Raw genomic sequence first — 20,870 nt, forward strand, 5'->3', positions numbered from 1 at the left:
ATTCGTTTGGCATTTCCATGCTGCTAAGACTTTTTTTTTAAACATTGGCATCACGACTAAGGTGGTTTTCGGGCCATGAACTGAAAGATGGTAGAAAAATAAAATTGTTGTTTGCCACTAGCTGCAAGGCTTTTAAACTGTGTATCCTGGGGAAGGAGTGAGTGTGTGTGGCGGGGGAGGGGGGATTTTAGGTTTATTTGCATTTGAAAGTAAAGTGTGGAGCAAGGAAGGAATCAGCAATTTCTTTCTGTCCTATTCATCTTCCCAACGTGTGTTTTCCACTCTCAGCCAAGCCTCACTAGCAGGGGTCTGATTGAGCAGATTTCTTTAGGGGCCCATGGACCTGTCTATTAATACCGGAGTTTCTGTGTCTTTCTTAGCATGGGCGTTGCATTGATACAGCAAGGCTCAGCAGCTGTCGAGTCATTTGGTGCCCGCTTCCGTAGAGCAACCATGGTGATAGTCATGGGGTTGCTCTCCTAGGGGAGAGGATCGTTTGTCCCCTGCCCATATATTAATCCATCATCCCAAATTGTTCCCCTCAGCGAGAATGTATTTGCATCACTGAGTATGTAAATATCCTGCAGGCCCATCAAAAGTTACCCAAGGGGAGTGGAGGAGGAGAACTTTTTCAAAACTGCATTTACCCTTGTGACTCTCTTTCTTTGAGAAAGGATGAACTTTACTGCCACCCTATATGCAGAATGATTGGTAGGTGCAGTTCTAGAGTTCCACTGGACCTACTTGGGGTAGATCTGCTTGTTCCATAATGAGTAGATGAATGTGCCTTGTTAGGAATGAATTAGATATACTGAACAAGGGAGTCCTAGAGGAATTAGACAACTCGTGTTTTGGCTAATGTCGAATCGCGTTGGGTTAGTTCTCATAGTTTCTCGAGCCATCTCCATTAGCCTTGCCTTGAATGCCTCCCATAATGGTCATTCCATGAGTTCACTTGGCAGGGAGGTTGGAATGCCGATGATGAGATACGTGGTTCTAGTTGACTGGGAATTGCCTGACCAAACCCTGTTTCATGCCCATAAACAGCTGGTGGGCTAATGGTTACTCCAGCAGCCTGTTTGCTAATTAGGGAAGCTTTGTGCATTTTCTGAGTCAATCTTATGCCTGTTAGATCTGTTTGCAGAGAACAGATTCCTAACTGTGTTCAGAGCAGTTCTCAGGGTTAGCTAGACCAGGAGAGATCTGGATAGTAAGTGTTCCGAACACATCTTTAGTAATGTCTTTAATGCCATAGGGTTGCAGGAATCCTCATCCACTACAACTGTGATTTAGGGACAGTTAAGGACTCATATTCAAGTTCACTTCCTGGCTAGCTGAACCAACAAGAGGTAGCAAAGAGATCACTTTGGAGGATGGGGCGGGAAATGTTGCTAGGGGGTCTCTGGCTGCCTGCATTCCCACCTCTTCGGACACAGGTTATGCAGCGTGCATCCAGCAGTTTCAATATCTTATAACCTTATTCCCCACAAAGTGGGCAGCATCCTCTCTTCACCATGTATTTGTATTACAGTTAACAGCCAGGATCAGGGCCCCTGTGCTGGGTGCTGGACAGGTGTCTGGTAAAAGATAGTCCCTGTCTCAGAGAGTTTCCAGTCTAAATGGTGAGAGGGTTAACTGAGGCACAGAGTGCACAAGGTCACACAGCCAGTCCATGTCAGAGCCAGGAATAGACCCCCAGCTCTCCTGACTCCCAGTGCTGTGCCCTAGCCACTAGATCATACTGCTTCCTTTTTCGGGTCACTGTTACAAGGGGCGAGGAAGGGGAAATAGCCTGTTTTAAGATTCCCAAATCCACAGCAGAATGAAATTACAATAATACAGCTGTAAAGCGAAGTCCTTGAAAATCAGCTCTTCCTCTTCTCGCCAAGACTTGAGTTCACCTTTGTTTCTTGGCCTTCTACAGTTGAGGGTCTCCCTAGCCCCAAAAGCGGTGGAAGGAGTGCTGTCCCTCTGGCCTGGTGTCTGGGATAGCACCAACTGCTGCAAGGGAAATGCACAGCCCTGAACTTGTCAGGCCTAACTGTTAGCTAGCCTGTCTGGTCACCATTCTGTCCAAAATACATGTAGAAGAGCTATTGATCAAAGCATTGAAGTCCGTAGAGCAGGGAGCATTTACACCAGCTGAGAATCTGGCTCCGAGCGTACTTGAACTGCTGCACCTTCTCCGATCCCCTGAGCTCCATTCCTTACTTCTCTCACAACCTCCATGCCCATGGTCAGGGTGTGATCTGTCCAAACGTGGAGGAGCTGGTAGAAGAGTCTATATGCCCATATATACCCAAATATGGTGGTCAGGAGGCTGTTGGCCCATTAGCTGGCATGGAAGAGTGCAGAGTTAGGTCTCTCGCTGATAGGTTACTAATGGAAAATTAATAGTATTTACAAATTTAATATTCTAATCAGTTATCCAAACAACTAAAAAGCCATACGGATGGGGTGTGCCTGTGACAGCCTGGGAGGGATGAAGTTGCAAAATCAACTCTAAGCTTCTGATAGGTTGGAAACATTCGGGCCACTCAAATTCTTTGATTAGGTTCTTCCTAGAGCCTGACATGGCAGCACAGTGTTACAGATCTTGCTGAGCGTTTTCTCTAGGCTTTTAGCACACTTCTTACAGTGGTGGTACCTCCCCAAAACAAGGCCCAGACAGCTGGGTTGGGGAGTTCTAAAGCACGGCTCGCATGACCTCACAATTTCCTGCTGGCGTAGTCCACTTCTTAATCCAAGTGACATGCAACTGTGGGATGTACTTGCCTTCTGTTTTACAAAGTGCTTTTTGCTTCCTCTTTGGCAGTCGGATATGTTCATTAACAGAAGGACTGTTACAATGCAGAAAAGCATATGGAAGTATTTATGCTAGGCTAATTGTATAAGACAGCGGGGGCTTTTTCACTGTTATCTGATAACCAGTATTTGAGAATCTGGCTCTTCGCTTTTTTCTTTATTGGATTAATCTAAAACCTGTCATGGTTGGTTAGTGTCACAGCTGATAGGCATCAAGATTATGAATTCAGCCAAGCTAATGCATATTTTGCTCCAGGTCTCAGAGCAGCTGGTGGGAAGAGGTTTGCTTCAAGGAAGTTGGGAGATCTGTTAATGTGATAACTGTGTCCAGTTGTAACAACTCTTGGAAAGGATAGTAAATGCCACCTTTCCTCTGACGTTCTCGATCCTTGCCAACACAAGCTTACCTGGGTGTACATCCATGTGCCATGACAGAAGACTAAGCCAGTCCTTTTGACTCTTCCTTTTTGTATACATGATCTGATTAGGGTTTCTTGAGCTATTGAAGGTTGGGTGAATATTAACTGCTAAAATGATGAGACTAGATGGGTGACCGAGGGCTCTGTTTTTGTCGACGATTGACCCTGATCAAAGTATTTTATGTCTAAATTTTAATGGCCACAGCAGGAGGTGGGATACTGGGCTTGATTGGCTATTGATCGGATCTGATTTGACAAATCTTTTACGTTCTTCTCTATCCACACCAGCTGCCTTGGGCTACTGCAAATAACTGAGTCAGCTTAGTTCTCCAGCTTCAGCTTTCAACAGGCATGACAGCACGTGGCTGGCAGTGTCGGCTCTGACCCCATTAGTGAAGTACCGACACGTACCATGCATTCTGCCTGGTGCCTGTGGCAGAGGTGTTGCAGGTCCCATCTCTTGTGCGGTATTGGAGGGGGACTTTTGTTCCCCAGTAGTGCAAGTCGCCCATTCCCAAAGGAGAAATTAAGTGTCTAACGCCTCCTGCTCTTCCAAGGTATAAACAGGTCCAAAAAGTGGTCTCCAATATGCAGTCTCCCTGCTCTGGGTTCAGCAATGTCTTAGCCTAGCATCTTCCCCCCGACACCACTACCCAATCCTTTCTTCTGAGTGTCTGCCGGACCTAGCAAGCTGAGTCCCATCTGCAGCCGCTACCTGGCCTTCCTGCCTGGTTCCAAAGCTCTGCAGACCAGATGGGAGAAGAGGGGATCTGGGCCTTGTTTGCACCTGGCCGGCCACATCCCCTAAGGCTATAGTGGAATAGAAGCCTTCTAAGGATTCCCCTTGTGGTATGTCCGTCTGCTCCCCACGCTTGAGACTCTTCTGTGTGAATGGTTGTTCCGTGTTCCTGAACCAAAGAGAAATGAGAACTAAGGTTCCCTTGTTCTTCGAAGGCGAGTATGATCCTCGTCCTTGTGCATGTTTTAGGTGGCAGGTGAGCTGCTCTCATGAGAGGTTTACAAGGAAGAATTGAGTTTGTTTGAATGAGTTCCTCTCTGTTAGGGAAACTTTAAAGGTCTCGTTTGCCATTAGTCTATCAGGATGTGTGTGTATTGGGGGGGAGGGGAGAGGTGCATTGTTACACACCTGCCCCGTTAAAACCTATATTTTCAAGCATGAAACATCCAGGGCCTGTTTTTTGGCAAGTGCTGAGGACTTGCGGTTCCCACTGAAATCAGGGGGAGTGGCATGTTGTCCTCCCCTCTGAGGATCAGTCCCTAGGCACCTCAAGTTTGGAAAGCTGAAAGTTGAGGCTACCTTTGAAAGTGAAGGCCTTAGCGACACATCTTGAGAATGAGCCTCAGCTAGAGAAGGGTCTATGGGTGGGATGCCTTCTGTACTTAGCAGACCTGCATTTAAGACACAGCGTATTTCTCTTGTCTAGCGGACAAGGCTGGGCTGCTCAAATGGACGATGCACATTAGCTCTGATGTGCAATAACAGAGGGGGTAAGCGCAATTATTCCTACCAAGGATGTTGTACAGTGTCAAATCAGCCAACCTCCTTTGCTATAGAAACCTAGCCCTAACCTCCCCGCCTGTTGTCCCACCCTGAGGGTATGTGTACGGATGAAAGTGGTTTTCTAGGGCAGCTGCTGTGACTGTATCCGACAGCATAAATACAGCTTTCGGGGTCATTTTATTCACTTTAAATAGCTTATTGAGGCACAGGATTGGCACGTTCCTCCATAGGACAGTTGTCTACATCACCATGATGGTCCCAAACTTTATGGAGATCCGTACCAGTATTACAGGTGGAATGTTAGTGAGCCTTAAGAAACGGAGGAAATTGCCACCTTAAATACACGTTGGATGGCGGGGCTATGGTTTTCTTAGCCTCTCGTTGCAGGACCCAGCTGTGGAGGGAATATAAACCTTCCAAGATGGTCCCAGTCATGGGTGATGGGCCTCCTGGACTTCCACCCACTGTCGAGCCGGTGTCTACGCTGAGCTCGTTCCGAAAACCTTCCTCTGGTGCCATCACACCAGTGCTAGTGGTGGTGAGAAGAGCTAGTGTAGACCAGCTGCCAACATCTTTACCATGTCAATGAAACCTGCTCAGAGCAGGGTGTCCGGCCAATCCAGTGTTAACAAGGCCTGTCTACACCAGTGCTCCTGCTATCACTGGCAGTGGTGGCACGGTGCAGAAACTTGTGGCCACTCTCCGTAGTGGGAGAGGGAAAGAATGTTCAGTCTAAGCGTCGGTCTGTGAATTGCGTTAAGATGGCTATTCGCGCCTTGCTGATCTGCAAGCTCTGAGAACGAGTTTGAAGGTGTATGTCGGCACATCCCTCTTCTACACAAGTTGCTCTGATGCTAGTGGGTCTGCACATGTAATTGGACAGGGTCTGGCGATCAGTGGTGTTATGCTGCCTGACCACATTATGACATCATTTGGTTCTTAGCTCTGCTGATTGGACCAAAACGTACGTAAACCACATTACCTAACTGTTCCTGCCCTGATCTTACAATACTGCCTTGCAGCCCCGTTCTTGTTTGACCTTTTTGTGCATGGAGTAATAGGTGGCCTCTGTCCCCAAGAGCTTACAATCTGAGTGACTTTCCCACCGTCATACAGTCAGTAACAAAGCCATGAATAGCGCCTCGATCGTCTGACGGCCAGTCTAATGCCGTGTTGACTGTAACACAGTTTGGTAAGATGGCTGAAGCATAGTTTGGTACTATCTATGTGGACGAGTACTGAGCCCGTGACTCTCCAACAGACCTTTGTAGCTGGGTCCTTCGATACCAGAGGAAATTCTCTGTGCGATGGGGAGAACTTAAAAATGTTTGATTCTGGAAAATGAACATTAAGGAAGCCAGTGGGACATAAACTGAGTGGGAATGGTGCCATTTTCACCTTGTACATCCCTTTTGTTTCAGTGCATTGTACTATAATCATGACTTTAATTTGAAGAAAACCAAAACTTTTTATAATTTTAAAATTTGCTTTAAAAAAAACAAAAAACGCATCCCACTCCTGGTTCTGCAGCTTCTATTTATTGTCATCGCGTGGCAGAGCGATAGAAATGTGAATTGCCTTGATTGTATTTTTTGGTGCACAAAGATCCAATTCCTCTCCCGCTTGGCTAATCGTGTTCTCTATTGTGTGTATGTGAAAAGGGCACTTTTATGGTAACTTCATCCTTTTTTTATATTAAAAAACGGTAGAAATGTATTGTCTATCCGACTCTTGTGATGTCCAACTATTGTATAGGACAGTTCTGCGTATCTAGATTGCAAGTGTCATCTTAGTCATGAAACATGCTCTGCCCTAGCGATCACCTGGACAGGAGGAGGTTTTCCACCCGGAAGTGACGAATATATTAACCCTGATCTCAGTGTGGGGGGATGTATATTAAACCTGAGCGCAGCACAAGCTGTGGCCTTGTCTAGGATTAAGCACTTAAGAGTTGGTCTTTAAACATGGCTCCAGCTAAGGCAGTTCACAATGCTGGGGCAGCCAGATGGCTTTAGAATGGTGTTTAAAACCCTAGACTGAACTGTGGTTCCCATTTGGCTTGGCCCCATCTACACTGCCTGACCTAAGTTAGAAACTGGTTTAGCTGGCATGAGTGGGAGGGATAGTTCAGTGGTTTGAGCATTGGCCTGCTAAACCCAGGGTTGTGAGTTCAATCCTTGAGGGGGCCATTTAGGGATCTGGGGCAAAAATCTGTCTGGGGATTGGTCCTGCTTTGAGCAGGGGGTTGGACTAGATGACCTCCTGAGGTCCCTTCCAACTCTGATATTCTATGATTTTAACTTTAATTTGGAAGCACACAGGGATGCAGTTTGAGAAATTGCCTTCCAAGGGGAGACCTGGACTTGTACAATGTGATGGGGGTTGGAAGATCTTGTGTTGTGTGTCAGGAAGGTAGGTAGGTGGGGGGGGGGGGCAAACAAAACAACTATTTAGGCAGGGGATGGGAGTTTGTGCGTTGGCATTTTACCAGTGGAGACCCGGGGTCAGATCCTGCTTGGGGTATGAGGTGAGTTTCTCTCCTCATAGTCCATATTCCTGTATAGCACCACACACCCCAATACCATTACCAGCACAGTTGTGTCCCAGTCTTTGCTCTGTGATGGGGAATACTCCTCCTTTGCTGTAGGAGTAAAGTGAAATGGCAGAGCCTGGGACTGAGGAGGAACCCATCCTGAAATTGCAGATGGTACTGAACTACATTGGGGAAGCTTCTCGCCCTGGTAGAAGCTTCTTCCGTGCTCTGCTCTACCCAGTGATATTAATCCCATCACCCTTGTGAAGCAAGGTGTAATCGCAAACTTAAAATCCAGCCGATCCCTTTCCCTTGAACTGATTCATGTTCCCACCTTATCCCTTCCTCCTGCCTCCCCCACCAAAGTCATGGTATGGAAGTTCTCCGACATCCAGTCCATCCTCATGCGAAAGTGTGCTGCTGTATCTGGATGTGGATTTCAGACCAGGCTTCGTTAACTTCCTGCCCCTCTGAAGGCTTCTAGTGCAAACCAACAGGATATGATGATAAAATAGACCAGTGGATTCGTTAGGCCCTCCTCCAGAAAAGTCTGAGGAGGAAAACAGTGGGGCCAAATTCACGGCCAAAATCAGTGGGCTTACACTAGCTCGGCGGTTCCCAAACTGGGTATGAGAGTATATGGGAGAAATTGTGTAAAGGTGGATTTTATGTATTTATTTCATTTTCCTAATAGATTACTCAGTGGAAGCTTTAAAATTTTGGGAATTTGTTATATAAAATTACGGCAGCTAATTTACTTCAAGATGTACCAGTGAGAACACAGATACAGAGATGCTGGTGTACAGAGCAATCCCCTCCAATCACCATACAGGGCGGGTTCAGTTGCCGTGCAACTGTCTAGTCTGAAAGAACTCAGAACTTAGGGGTTTTTTTGGTGGTATACGTTGCACTGTAACTATAACTGTACGTAACCATGAAGTGTGGACAGATGGCTAAAGACAGGTAGTGTTAAGTATCATACAAAGTATCAGTGATGAGAAGGGTGAGGGTATGCGGGCAGCTGGTGGATCTGGAAGGGGTACGCAATAAGAAAAAAGGTTGGGAACCTCTGCACTAGCTTAGTCCAGAGTCGTTCAGTGGGCCTAGTGCCTGGAATGAGAACTGAATTGAAAAGGCCGTGCATATGTTCCCCTTCCCGGAACTATCTGCACTTTTTCTCTTGTTGCACTCTGTTTCCATTTGTCGGAAGAGGCACCGTAGACGCTTCGAGCCATTTGTCCCCCAGGGTGAAAATCTAGAGCTCAGAGACTTCCATAAAGCACCCCTGTGTGCAAATAAGAACATACATAAGAGCTGCCATACTGGGTCAGACCAAAGATCCATCTAGCCCAGTATTCTGTCTGCTGACAGTGGCCAATGCCAGGTGCCCCAGAGGGAGTGAACCTAACAGGTAATGATCAAGTGATCTCTCTCCTGACATCCATCCCCACCCTCTGCCAAACAGAGGCTAGGGACACCATTCCTTATCCATCCTGGCTAACAGCCATTAATGGAATTAACCTCCATGAATGTATCCAGTTCTCTTTTAAACCCTGTTATAGTCCTAGCCTTCACAACCTCCTCAGGCAAGGAGTTCCACAAGTTGACTGTGCTCTGTGTGAAGAAGAACTTCCTTTTATTTGTTTTAAACCTGCTGCCCATTAATTTCATTTGGTGGCCCCTAGGAGTGTCCATGTATGATAGGGAGGTCCTTCCTTGTCCTTCGCAGGCTGAGGAGGAGGAGCCCGTTGCTGTTGTAAAGCGCCTCCTGCATCTAAAATAATCCCAGCAGTCCAGGCTTTCAGTCCGTGGCCATTCCAGAGTTGAAGCATTTAGGAGAGCATTGGGGCGTGTGACAGCCAAGTAGCTGGTGGTAGGAGTAGGGCAAGGGCTGAAATGTCTGAAGTCCCTACATAACCCACGTACCTCATCACTAGTGTTAACTGCTGACTCCCTTCTTCAGGACCAAGACAAGGTGGAGGTGCTATTTCTTTTGAAGCAGGTGATGAACAATAGGAAACCAGTGATCTTACCACAATGGATCTTGGGGGATTTTGCTGCGAGGAACGGGGGGGGGGGGGGGGACGGAACAAACTTGCTCAGTGAATTGTAATTTAGTGGCAGGTGATGGTCATTGGAAAGAACAAGTTAGACAAACACCTGTCAGGAATGATCTTAGTCCTGCCTTAAGTGCAGGGGACTGGACTAGATGACCTACGGAGGTCCCTTCCAGTCCTACACTGCTGGGATTCTCTATTTCAAGTGCACAGATTGTGCGGCATCCCCAAGGAATGGGCCGGTCGGGTGCACTGATTCGGAGTGCATTGTAGACGTGACTTTGATAAGAGGGTTTGGGCAGTGCTCTGGATCAGCCCTCCCTTTGGATGCTCTACTTAGTCTTTGAACCTTTTGGTGCAAGGTCAAAAAATGACTAGCATTGGTGACCACCTCAGCTGTCCTGATCTCCTAGCACTGTGGAGCTTTCCCCGGCCTGGCTGTGTATGCTGGAGTACTCAGAGTAATATCTAGCACCTCTCAGCCCTTCTGGAGACTGATTCAAAGACAACTGAAGCCAATTTGCTTTGCAACAGGTTCTTGTAGCACTTGCATCTCCAATGGCCCATGCAATCATTAACTAACGAACCCACCCACAGCAGAGACTGGTAAGCATGATCTCGGTTTTTAAAGACAGGAGAATAGGCACAGTGAGATTATGGGGCCTATTCCTGGCCCCACAGCAACTGAGTGGCGGAACTACAAACTCCCAGCCCTATGGTCCGTCCACTAACCCACACTACCTCATTAGCTAGCGAAGGTGGTTTTGGCTCCAGGTGGGATGTTCCATGGCGGCTTCAGCAGGGGGAGACATGCCTTCAAAAACATCACATGCTTCTCTAAACCCCTTACAAAGTTTTCTCTCCCATGATTGCCAGGCAACTTTGGCCGTCACTCAGCGCAGCTTTATGGTTCTGACTCTTGGACCAACGGAGACGAAGCTCCTCCCTTCTACTCAGCCCTCCCAGCCGAATATTAATCTGCATAAAGCATGGTTAGTCTCTCTGTCAGTACAGGAATGACTTCACCCGAAGGTCTGAGTTTCCAGTGCCTCTCGGCCAGTCTGCTTTTGGCCAGCTGGGAACCTTCCCTCTCTGGGAGGAGAAAAAAGGAGCCCCACAAACTTCGCTGCACATCAACAAACCTCAAAGGGTTTGGCTGCGTTTTGTTTATCTTTAGCCAAGGCCAGAATTATTTCCAGCTGCATAAATACAAGCGCGTCTTGCCAAGTTTGATGCAGTGAGTTCAGTGACACTGACCCATTAGCCTTGTTGTCTTTAACTCTGGGAATAAAGTGCTGCGTCGGCGTATTCCCCCCCACTGGAGTCAGTGAAGCGGCAGCAGCCATGGCGGTGGTGCTATTCCTGGTGGCCCTCCTGGCGTCTCTCGGGGTGCCCGTTACTGCCAGTTCCCTTTTGGAGGCTCAGCTGCTGTCCCCCCGAGATGTGGCTCGTTCTGCGGTCGAGGCCTATAATCAAGAAACTGGAACGCAGGCAGTGTTCAGGCTGTTCAAGCTCAAAAGCTTCCACAAAACAGTAAGAACTCATTGGTTTTGGATTTTCCTTTTCCCCATAGACGTTAGCCCATAGTGAAGGGGGGGGTGGGAGGGGGGGGAGGCTTTTAAAGTATATGTATAATAGCGGGAAGAACTCCAGGAACAGAACTGAGGCAGGAATGTAAGTGCTGAAGGTACAATGAGGAGTGTGATATAGGCAAGCCTATAAATCAAGTCCTATATAAAGCCAGATTTCCTGCTGAGTTCTCCCCGTGGGCAAAGCTGGTCTACATGGGAGTTGAACTGGTTTAACGGAAGGTGTGAATTTAAGCCAGGATGGGGGGCACTTATTTCAGTGTAGCTTTAAGTAGACCGGAAAGGGATTTAATCTAAATGGAAATAAGCCACCTTGAAATGGAAATGTCTCCATGTGGGTTTGCACCACTTTTACCAAATTGGTTTCAAAATTCACTTTAAACTGGTGCAACTTTCCCATGGAGACTTACATTACAGTTACATTAGTAACTCCTCCTCTCCTAGGAAACTAGGCTGTCCTTCTCCTCTAGCCCGGGGGCTTGCAGAGCGCTGGACAAACCAGTTCAGTGTGGCTTTGTTGGGAAGAGGGGCTGTGCAGAGGATTCTGCAGGGCTCTGCATTCGCTCTCTCCTGGACTCCAGATCAAGGGGGCTGCAAATCCCCAAGTGTGCTGGAGGCTGGTGGGTCGAACGAGCCATGGGAACCGTGCAAGTTGGCTGCTCCGAAGCAGCCTCCTGGTGTTCAGAATGGATTTTTTTTTAAATGGGGACCCCAAAACAGCTGCTCTGGGGCAGGGGGTCCTAGAGAGCTCCAAAGTTTCTGGAGCCATTGAAGTGGGGTGTGCTTGACTCTTGGAATGTCTTTTTTTTTTTTGGTGCATTGAGGCAGGGTGGGGATCAAAACTAGCAGGGGAGAGCAGGCAGCAGCGTGCGCGCTCTCTCTCTCTCACACACCCCACCCCAACAGAGCTGCGGAAACAGCTGGTGGAGTCTGGAGGGAAACTGCCCAGAGCTGGGTGGGGGAGAGGCCAATAGCAAGCAAGGCAACAACTGGCACCCGAAAAGAAGGGACACAGTATGTGGGGAGCCAGTGGTGGGGAAGGGAGCTGTAGCAAAAGGAAGAAAATGACCAAACCAAAACAGCCAGAGAGCATAGTAAGGCAAACAAGGGGAAGTGACAGGAATAGAGAAAGTGTCCGAGAGCTACGGGCCTGTAAGCCAGAAAGGACGGGAGGGAAAATAGCCAGCACATTCCATCAACTGTAAAGAAAGATTGCACAAGAGGATTGCTCAAGATCTAACTAAACCTCTGAAGAACTTTTCCTCCAAACTCAGGGCTTACAGAGGATGGAAACTGACAAGGGAACGTAGAATGGTGGGGTTTATGTTCCAGAGTGCTGTTTTTACCAATTCAGAGTTCTGTTTATTTCACAAATGGAGGTTAGCTACAAAGTGAGTTTAATTAAGATAGCTCATTTCCAACAGAGAACAGTAATTCACCCTGGAAGCCTAAGTAGTGGTTCCTGCTAAAACAACTCACTCTGGTTTACTTGTGATTCTTCCCCACTTAATTGATCCCAACTAATTGAGATAAAACATAATTTGCCCTCTCGATTGCTGCTGCCTCTCCTTATCGCTTTGATTCAGAACGCCCCCACGCCCCCTACTGGTTGGAGTGTTCTCTTTACAAAAGAGAGAAAAATCCATCTCCCTGAGTTCTGAGAGTCAAGCTGGCTGGCTGCTTGCTTTCTTCCGTGTGACCTGTAACACCGATGCCGTAAGCCACCGTCTGGCCCTCCGTGCCACCCACTGAAGCCCCGTGGGCTCCAAAAGGCTTGCCCAGATGTGGCCAAGTGGACCTTATGCATCCCGAGACCTCTCTAAGGAGGAGCGGACTGCAGCTCCCTCCCCCCTTAGCCATGTCCCCTCTGCAAGGCTAGCAGGAGTAAGGAAGAGGTATTTCCGTCTCCGCAGCCGTGACTCTGAACAGGGGAGGGAGCTGGCGTTGTCACATAGACGCTCTTCAGCACAGAACTTTACTGCCTGTCTGACTCCTGTATGTACCATCCCTATTTTACAAATGCATAAACCAAGGCCCTGACGTGAATCAGCCTCAGTCACCGAATGAGTGAAGGGGCTGGGGCTGGATCCAGGACTCCTGACTTCCAGGCCCTTGCTCTGCCTACCAGCCAATGCTGCCAGTGTAAACAGAGCTGCTTGGAAGTGCCAAACGTTTGCTTACGTCTCCTTTTGGGCCAGGTCAGCCTCTGCCAGTGTCCCTTTTTGCTGGTCACGCCTACCCGTGGGCTGCTGCAGAACCGGCTGGGGGGAGGGGACAGCAGAGCTGGGAATGAGAGGAGAAATTATAACGTGTGGGCAGGGGGACAACCTCCTTCAGCGGTGAAATCTCTGTTACACCCGTCTTGAATGTTATTTGACCAAGGGTTATTTTACCGGAGGAAACCCAAGTAAATCAACCCCCAGCCACTGGAGGATGGGAGCATTTACACTCCCAGCTAGGGCCAGTCCCAGTTTTGGCAGGGCCCTATGTGAATCAGGATGAGCCAGGTGCCATCTGTTTCTTTCCCCATCTCTCCATCCCCACAACAATCCCCCTGCCCCAATGTGCCAGCTGCCTGCAAGTGCCCCTCCTGCTGCTGGCTGAAGTTCCCCCGGGGCAGAGACCTATGCACCATTTAAATCAGGGGTGGGCAAACTATGGGCTGCAGCCGGCCCGTCAGATGTTTTAATCCAGCCCTCGAGCTCTGTGCGGTTCCTGTAAGCAGCAGCATGGCCCCCCCTCTGGTTCCTACATGGAGGGGCAGCCAGGGAGCTCCACACACTGCCCCCGCAGCTCCCATTGGCCAGGAACCACGGCCAATGGGAGCTGTGGGGCAGTGCCTGCCGCCAGGGCGCGCCTCTGCATAGGAGCCGGAGGGGGTACATGCTTCTGGGAGCTACTTGAAGTAAGCACCACCCTGAGCCTCCCCCTGTGCCCCAACCCCCCTGCCCCTCTCCTGCTCTCTGAACCCCTTAGTCCCAGCCTGGAGCATCCTCCTGCACCCCAAGCCCCTCATCCCCATCCCACCCCAGAGCCCTCACCCCCCCAACCTCCTGCCCCAGTCTGGAGCCCCTTCCCACACCCTGAACTCCTCGTTCCTGGCCCCACTCCGGAGCCCATACCCCCAGCCACAGCCCTCACCCCCTCCCGCACCCCAACCCCAATTCCGTAAGCATTCATGGCCCACCATACAATTTCCTTACCCAGATGTGGCCCTCGGGCCAAAAAGTTTGGCCCACCCCGATTTAAATCCTCAAAATAGGTTTGGGCAGGACCCAAGTGGCACAGATGCCGGTGCGGGCGCTCAGCTCCCAGGTGAATTTCACCTTCGGTGGATGTCTTGCCGCTGCTCCCTAGCGTCTTCCACCAGTCTGGGTCGCTCTGTGGTGGCCTGGCCTGACCCAGGTCCCAGCACGCACCAAAGGACACCAAGAAGTGCTGGAGGAGGAGGGGCAGTGAACAGGGGCATGCAGAGGAGTTTGAGAGAGACTCCTTTTGGGCAGGCACGTTCTGTTCCCCCACCAAGACCTGGGGTCGAAGGAGCTCGCTCTCCTTCCCCCCCTCCCCCACTGCCCATGGCTGGAGAGTTCTGTGCCGCTGATGATTATTGGGGGGAGCGTGTGCCCTTGCTTGCCCCCCCCCCCCTTGTGCATGCCCCTGGCAGTGAGGGAATTCCATCCATCTTGACCCACTGTGACCGGAGTCAGGCAGGGCAACAGATGGGAAAGCAGGGATGGCTGGTGAATAAGGGGAGTGTGTGGTGCAGGTCTCTATGCTACCCCCTTGCCTAAGACCACCGTGTTAGGATAGTACGAGCGTGCACCATTAGACATGCACCCAGAGATCAGTGCCTTATAGACGCCTGATTGCAAACCGGATGCGCGCACAAGTAGCTATTGGTCTCCTTAAAGACCCCTGTGGGGTTGCCATGTTCCTCGAAAAGCAAGCGGCTTCCTTGACAGGAGCAGGTGCAGCGGATGCCTGGGGAGCCCTGGCTTGTGCACGAGGCATCGTTTTGTGATGCCATTCAAAGATTTGTCCTTGTACCTGTAGCAATTTGACTGGGGCACGCACTTCAGCATCAACTTCACCATCAAAGAGACGAACTGCCGGAAAAGCGTGGCTAGCTACCGCATCGAGGACTGCAGATATCGGCCAAACGGGGTAGGTGTGAAACACAGTTACCAACTTTCACGTGGTAAATAAGCCCCCCGACTTTCACAATAAGCCAAAAATCAAGCTAATCCCATTTCAAAACAAGCCAATCCCTAAGAACCCCAACACTCCATGTGTGCAGTCTGGGACTGCGGTGGGCCCACTGTGTACCCCTGACTCTCTTCCCCCCCTCTCCCTCCCCCCGCTTGCCCCTGCTTCCCGGGAGCCATGGAAAAAAAGAAGCTACAAGCCAAAAACTAGCCAACCAGCAACTCCCAAGCCAATTGAGCCAAAAACAAGCCCAATTTCTGCATTTTTCTCGTGGGTTTGGCATGTCTGTTGAAACTGTCCCCTTTCTCGTTAGGAGCATTGCACCGCTGGGACATAGTAGCTGCCAGCCTGGATCAGACCCCGGGTCTGTCTAGTCCTGTCTCCTGCCTCCAGCAGTGGCAGGTGCCAGCTGATTCAGAGAAAGGTGCACAAAGCCCCCCAGTGGAAGTGTCCTCCTGACCCCCAGCAGAGATTGGCTTGAGCCCTGACGCATGAGGGTTCATATCCCTTCCAAAACTCATGTTTGTTTTTAATACTATCGCTCTGGATATCCTCATTACCCATACAAATGTCTGATCCCTTTTTTGAATCCTGCTAAGCTCTTGGCCTCAGGGATGTCTTGTGGCAGTGAGTTCCACAGGCTGTTGTGTGAGGGTAAAAACATGCATTTCCTTGTGCTACCTTTTAAATGTCATTGAACGTGCCCTTGCTTTTCTGTCATGGGGCTGGGAGAACAAAAGCCCCCGATCGCCCCTCTGTACCATTCATTTTGTTCCAGTTTTCCCTGTTCTAGTTTGGGCGCTCTTGCTCATCTGAGCTAGACATTTACACACAAATTATCGTTGTGGCTGTTGCCATAACTCAGAAAGCTCTGAAGGTGAAAGGAGGCGTAAGTGCAGCCTCAGCCATGGAGTTTCACACCAGTCTGCCACTCCTGCTGACCTGGCATTATATCACGCCTAGCGTTTTGCTAAACTCCTAGAAATGAAATCAGGGGCAGATCATCTGGTTTCGGGTTTCACTGGGCACGGATCTGTTCCTACTTGTCTGCACGCTGTCCAGCGCGCCTGGGTCACATGACGGGAATCGGGGACAATCAATGGGTTTTGTTGGATGGGAACTTTGGCAGGTTCAGCTGCATTTGATCAAATCAGAAATTCAGAGGGAAACTCTGGGCACGGCCCCCTGCAAACCAAACCTGCCCATGCTTCACGTGGCTCCGGTCACGGCGAGATGTTCGTGCCTCACCACGTCCATCGTGTCACATCCTGACGCTCCTCCCCGATTTAGGAGGAGTTTGCATGCCAGTGGCTGCAGTTGTTGTATGTAAAACACCCCTGTAAAGCATTCTGCATGGCCCTGTGCCATCTTCATGTCTCGGTAAAACAGCCTCAGAGGGGAAGTGTGTGGGGCTGGTACCGCCGCACGATGGTGGACCCAGGCTTTGACCCAAGCGGAATGATGTGGCATGGGAACACATCACGAGAAGGGTGGTGAAGCACTGGAATGGGTTACCTAGGGAGGTGGTGGAATCGCCTTCCTTAGAGGTTTTTAAGGTCAGGCTTGACAAAGCCCTGGCTGGGATGATTTAGTTGGGGGTTGGTCCTGCTTTGAGCAGGGGGTTGGACTAGATGACCTCCTGAGGTCTCTTCCAACCTTAACCTTCTATGATTTGCCCTCCAGGGCCTGTGTTCTTATTTGCACGCACAAGAGGGTCTCCTCCCCAGACTCTCTAGTCATGCTGTTATTTTAGTAAGCAAGTGAATGTAGGGCTGGTGAGTTTCTTTGTACTATGGTGCTGTCTAGAGGCCCCAACCGAGATCGGGGCCCCAGTGTGCTAGGTGCTGTACATAAAGTAAGTCTCTGCCCCCAAGAGCTTGCAATGTAAGGAGCTAAGACAGAGGAAGGATAGCAGGGCAAACAGACACAGAGAGAGGTAGTGACTGGCCTGTGGTCACCCAACCCAGCAATGGCAGAAGAGAAGCCAGTTCTCTTGACCCTCTTCACATAGCGCCAACGAAGGAAGGAGGAAATTGGTGTCCAGCCCTCTTCAATCATTGGCTTGTGTCTGCAAGGTTGCCAGTTCCAGCGGTAGGTGTTGTGGTTTTTTTGTTGTTTGTTTGTTTTTGTGGTCACCTCTAGGGAACACGGTTGAATCCACTCGTGCTGCAGAACCTTTCTTTTGGGCATGTGTAGTTTGTATCCTCGATGGACAGTGGTGCTGAGCTGGGAGTGTATTCACTGTCAAAGCTGCCTGCCCTTTATCTTTGAGCTGTGGACTGTTTAGGATCCTGTACTCCAGGGGTAGTCAATAGGCCAAATCTCAACCACCAGATGCTTTTGAACAGACTCCATAGAATCATAGAATATCAGGGTTGGAAGGGACCTCAGGAGGTCATCTAGTCCAACCCCCTGCTCAAAGCAGCACCAACACCAACTAAATCATCCCAGCCAGGGCTTTGTCAAGCCGGGCCTTAAAAACCTCTAAGGAAGGAGATTCCACCACCTCTCTAGGGAACCCATTCCAGTGCTTCACCACCCTCCTAGTGAAAAAGTTTTTCCTAATATCCAACCTAAACCTCCCCCACTGCAACTTGAGACCATTACTCCTTGTTCTGTTATCTGCTCCCACTGAGAACAGTCTAGATCCATCCTCTTTGGAACCCCCTTTCAGGTAGTTGAAAGCAGCTATCAAATCCCCCCTCATTCTTCTCTTCTGCAGACTAAACAATCCCAGTTCCCTCAGCCTCTCCTCATAAATCATGTGCTCCAGCCCCCTAATCTTTTTTGTTGCCCTCTGCTGGACTCTTTCCAATTTTTCCACATCCTTCTTGTAGTGTGGGGCCCAAAACGGGACACAGTACTCCAGATGAGGCCTCACCAATGCCGAATAGAGGGGAATGATCACGTCCCTCGATCTGCTGGCAATGCCCCTCCAAAATCATTATTGTTATTTTCTTCTCTGGAGTCTGGACCTTGACTATACCTTGACCAAGGAATTTGGACCGTGACAAAAAATAATTGACTCCCCCTGCTGTACTCAAACCTGACTCAGAACAACACCGGCCGGGGGCTGTGTGGCATCTCCAGAGAATTACACCTGCCACAGAACTTAAAACTAGTGACGTGTTTAAGCCATATGTTCCAGCCTCTCTAGTGGCCTCAAGAAGATGTTGCTTTGCAAAGGATCTATTGTCCCAAGCTATAAGGCATTTGAATCACTACAGTTACTGCAAGGAGTAAAATGATTTGAACCATCTTAAATATTGTTGCAAAGAAATTAACAATTCAGGCAAGAAGGCTCCATCTCCAGCAGTATGAGGTACAGGACTCCAAAAAACATAGTTCCCATTTTAATAAACAAAAAACCAGCATTGTCCCATTTGTGGTCAGATAATTTACGTTCCTTAGATAATAAAACCAACTGCACAGCAACCTTGGAAAATCAGCCTCCAAACAGAGGCTCAATTCCAAGGTGTTCTCTCTGCTTCAGCTGAGGTAGACATGGTCGCTATTGATCACGGTGAACATAGCGAAATAGTGAAAAGTAGAGCTTGGAGCTGTTTCAGTAGAATAGTGGAGTGGTAAGGTAACGCTGCTAGAGCGGAGGTTGAGAACAGCAGAGTTGGATAACGTTTTTCTAAAGGAACTTTATTCACACAAATTTGGGTCGAGTGAAACACTTTGTGAATTTGTGTCGAATTCACCAAATGGAGTCAGTCGGGGAAAAAAACAATTCCAAAAAAGTCAAAACATTTTGTATTTATGATCCTAAACAACCTTTTGGTTTGAATTTTACTTCATTTTTATTAAACTAGGTTAAAAACTCAAACAAAACGCTTCATTTGACCTGATGTGCAATTTTTCTGATTCTTTTATTTCACCAAAAAAAATTTTTTTTTAATTTGCTTTGGGACAACTCAGGAAAAAACTTTGATTCGGCCACTGAACTGACAAATCAGTTATTTGCACAACTCTAGAGATGAGCTCACTGTTTAACTGCCAATGTTTCTAGTTCAGACATAATTCTTTACTTAGCTTGTGAGGCCTGCTCTTTGGGGCAGGAACTGGCCTTTGCAATATGTCTGTCCGGCTCTTGGCACGATGGGGCCCTGACCTCAGTTAGGGTGTTCTGTATTACAGTAAAAAGCAACAAAGAGTCCTGTGGCACCTTATAGACTAACAAATGTATTGGAGCATAAGCTTCCGTGGGTGAATACTAGACATGCATCTGACGAAGTGGGTATTCGAAAGCTTATGCTCCAATACATTTGTTAGTCTATAAGGTGCCACAGGACTCTTAGTCTGGATCTGTAAAAAGCAACAAACACGGCTACCCCTCTGATACTATATTACAGTGTTACATAGTATGTATTCACCATGCTTATTACTGTCACTGGAGGCTTCCTCTGAGTTGAAAACGATTGCAAAACTGCACTTCCATGAAGCTTTGAAATGGGGCTCCCTAGATCCCCTCATTGAAGTACTTCTCTCTCACTCTCTCCCCAGATAACAAGGGATTGTTCCGCCAACGTGTCAGTTCTTGACTTCGTACAAGAGGCACCTTTGACATCTGTGAAATGCACCCAGCAGCAGGTGAGCTGTTACCTGTCTAGGTAGGCACGCTCCATTGGGATCACATAGCCAGGTACACTCTGCCCCCACGGTGGTTTGTGTTGTCCCTTGACTGTCCCTAGAGGAGACTGATACAGAACCAGCATGGGTCAATGAGGGAATCATTCCATGTTTTCCTTGGCTGGCTTTTGGTCATCTCATCCTTGGACAAACCTACATGGAAACTCTTCTTTAAACATATGGGGCCACCAGAAGGAAGAGGCTATGGCAGTCCCCATGGTTACGCATGGTGCTGCTGGGCCCACTCTGAAGGCCTTAGACCTATGTAAAGATGTGTAGCTGCATCGTGGGCCCACCAGGTGTCTGGATATTAGTCGCTCCCAAGACAGAGACCCATATTCTGCCCTCAATCTGCAGCTCCGGTGGGCATCAGTGGAAGTTGCTCACGAACTCTGATGGCAGCGCATGTCCCTGTGGGACTGGGTTTTCCTTTCTCTGGTGCGAGAGGGGAGGGAAATGCAGGAATGAGTCACCATAGGTTCCTCCGTCCTTCACTCTGACCATGGCTGGAGGGGGTAGAATCAGGGTTAAGATGAACGACCCTGTCCAGTTTTCAGAGAGGTGGCTGCAGCCCCAGAGGTGAGGTCAGGGATAGAATTGGTTTCAATCCAGGACCCATTCAGGATTGGGCAAGGGCCCGGGGAATTATTTGCCATTCATTCCAGCAGGAGACAATCATGAGCTAACTGGGTAGATGGACGGTTTGGTTGAAGACTATGAAATAGAAACCGGACCTTGGGGGGGAAATATTGACCCTTCTGATCCCTTTGAATTCCAGCGGCCGAAAAAACCCAGCAAGAAACCAAAACCCAAGGCCCAGACTGTCCCCAAAGTGACTGTAAAGTACTTCACGTCGTCTTTCTCTACCGCGGCCCTGACAGCACCAGAAGAAGACTAAAGCACAGTCTGCCTGAGGTCGAATTAGGTTGCTGCCATCGTCTTCAAACGGCCTGTTTGCTTTCCTGCCATGCCACCATCTCATCCGACAGATAATTTGAGAGCTTTTGGGTCCATGTTATTCTTGGCTAGTCTCTTTCACTGTTTTTTTTTTTTTTTGCTTCGCTTTGGGATGACTGAGAGGCAGGCCTCAAAAAGCCCTTGCAA

The 20,870-nt window shown here is 48.9% G+C and overlaps 1 protein-coding gene across 1 annotated transcript; it reads left to right on the top strand.

Annotated features, from left to right (window-relative positions):
- The first annotated feature begins 10,680 nt into the window (after nucleotides 1-10,680).
- On the top strand, nucleotides 10,681-20,664 carry LOC135873264 (cathelicidin-2-like). Its single transcript, XM_065397655.1, has 4 exons — nucleotides 10,681-10,869; nucleotides 14,979-15,089; nucleotides 19,641-19,727; nucleotides 20,545-20,664. The coding sequence occupies exons 1-4, from the start codon at nucleotides 10,681-10,683 to the stop codon at nucleotides 20,662-20,664; spliced, it is 507 nt and encodes a 168-aa protein (XP_065253727.1).
- The last annotated feature ends 206 nt before the right edge of the window (nucleotides 20,665-20,870 follow it).

The sequence above is a fragment of the Emys orbicularis genome, chromosome 2 (genome assembly GCF_028017835.1).
Source record: "Emys orbicularis isolate rEmyOrb1 chromosome 2, rEmyOrb1.hap1, whole genome shotgun sequence".
NCBI lineage: Eukaryota > Metazoa > Chordata > Testudines > Emydidae > Emys > Emys orbicularis.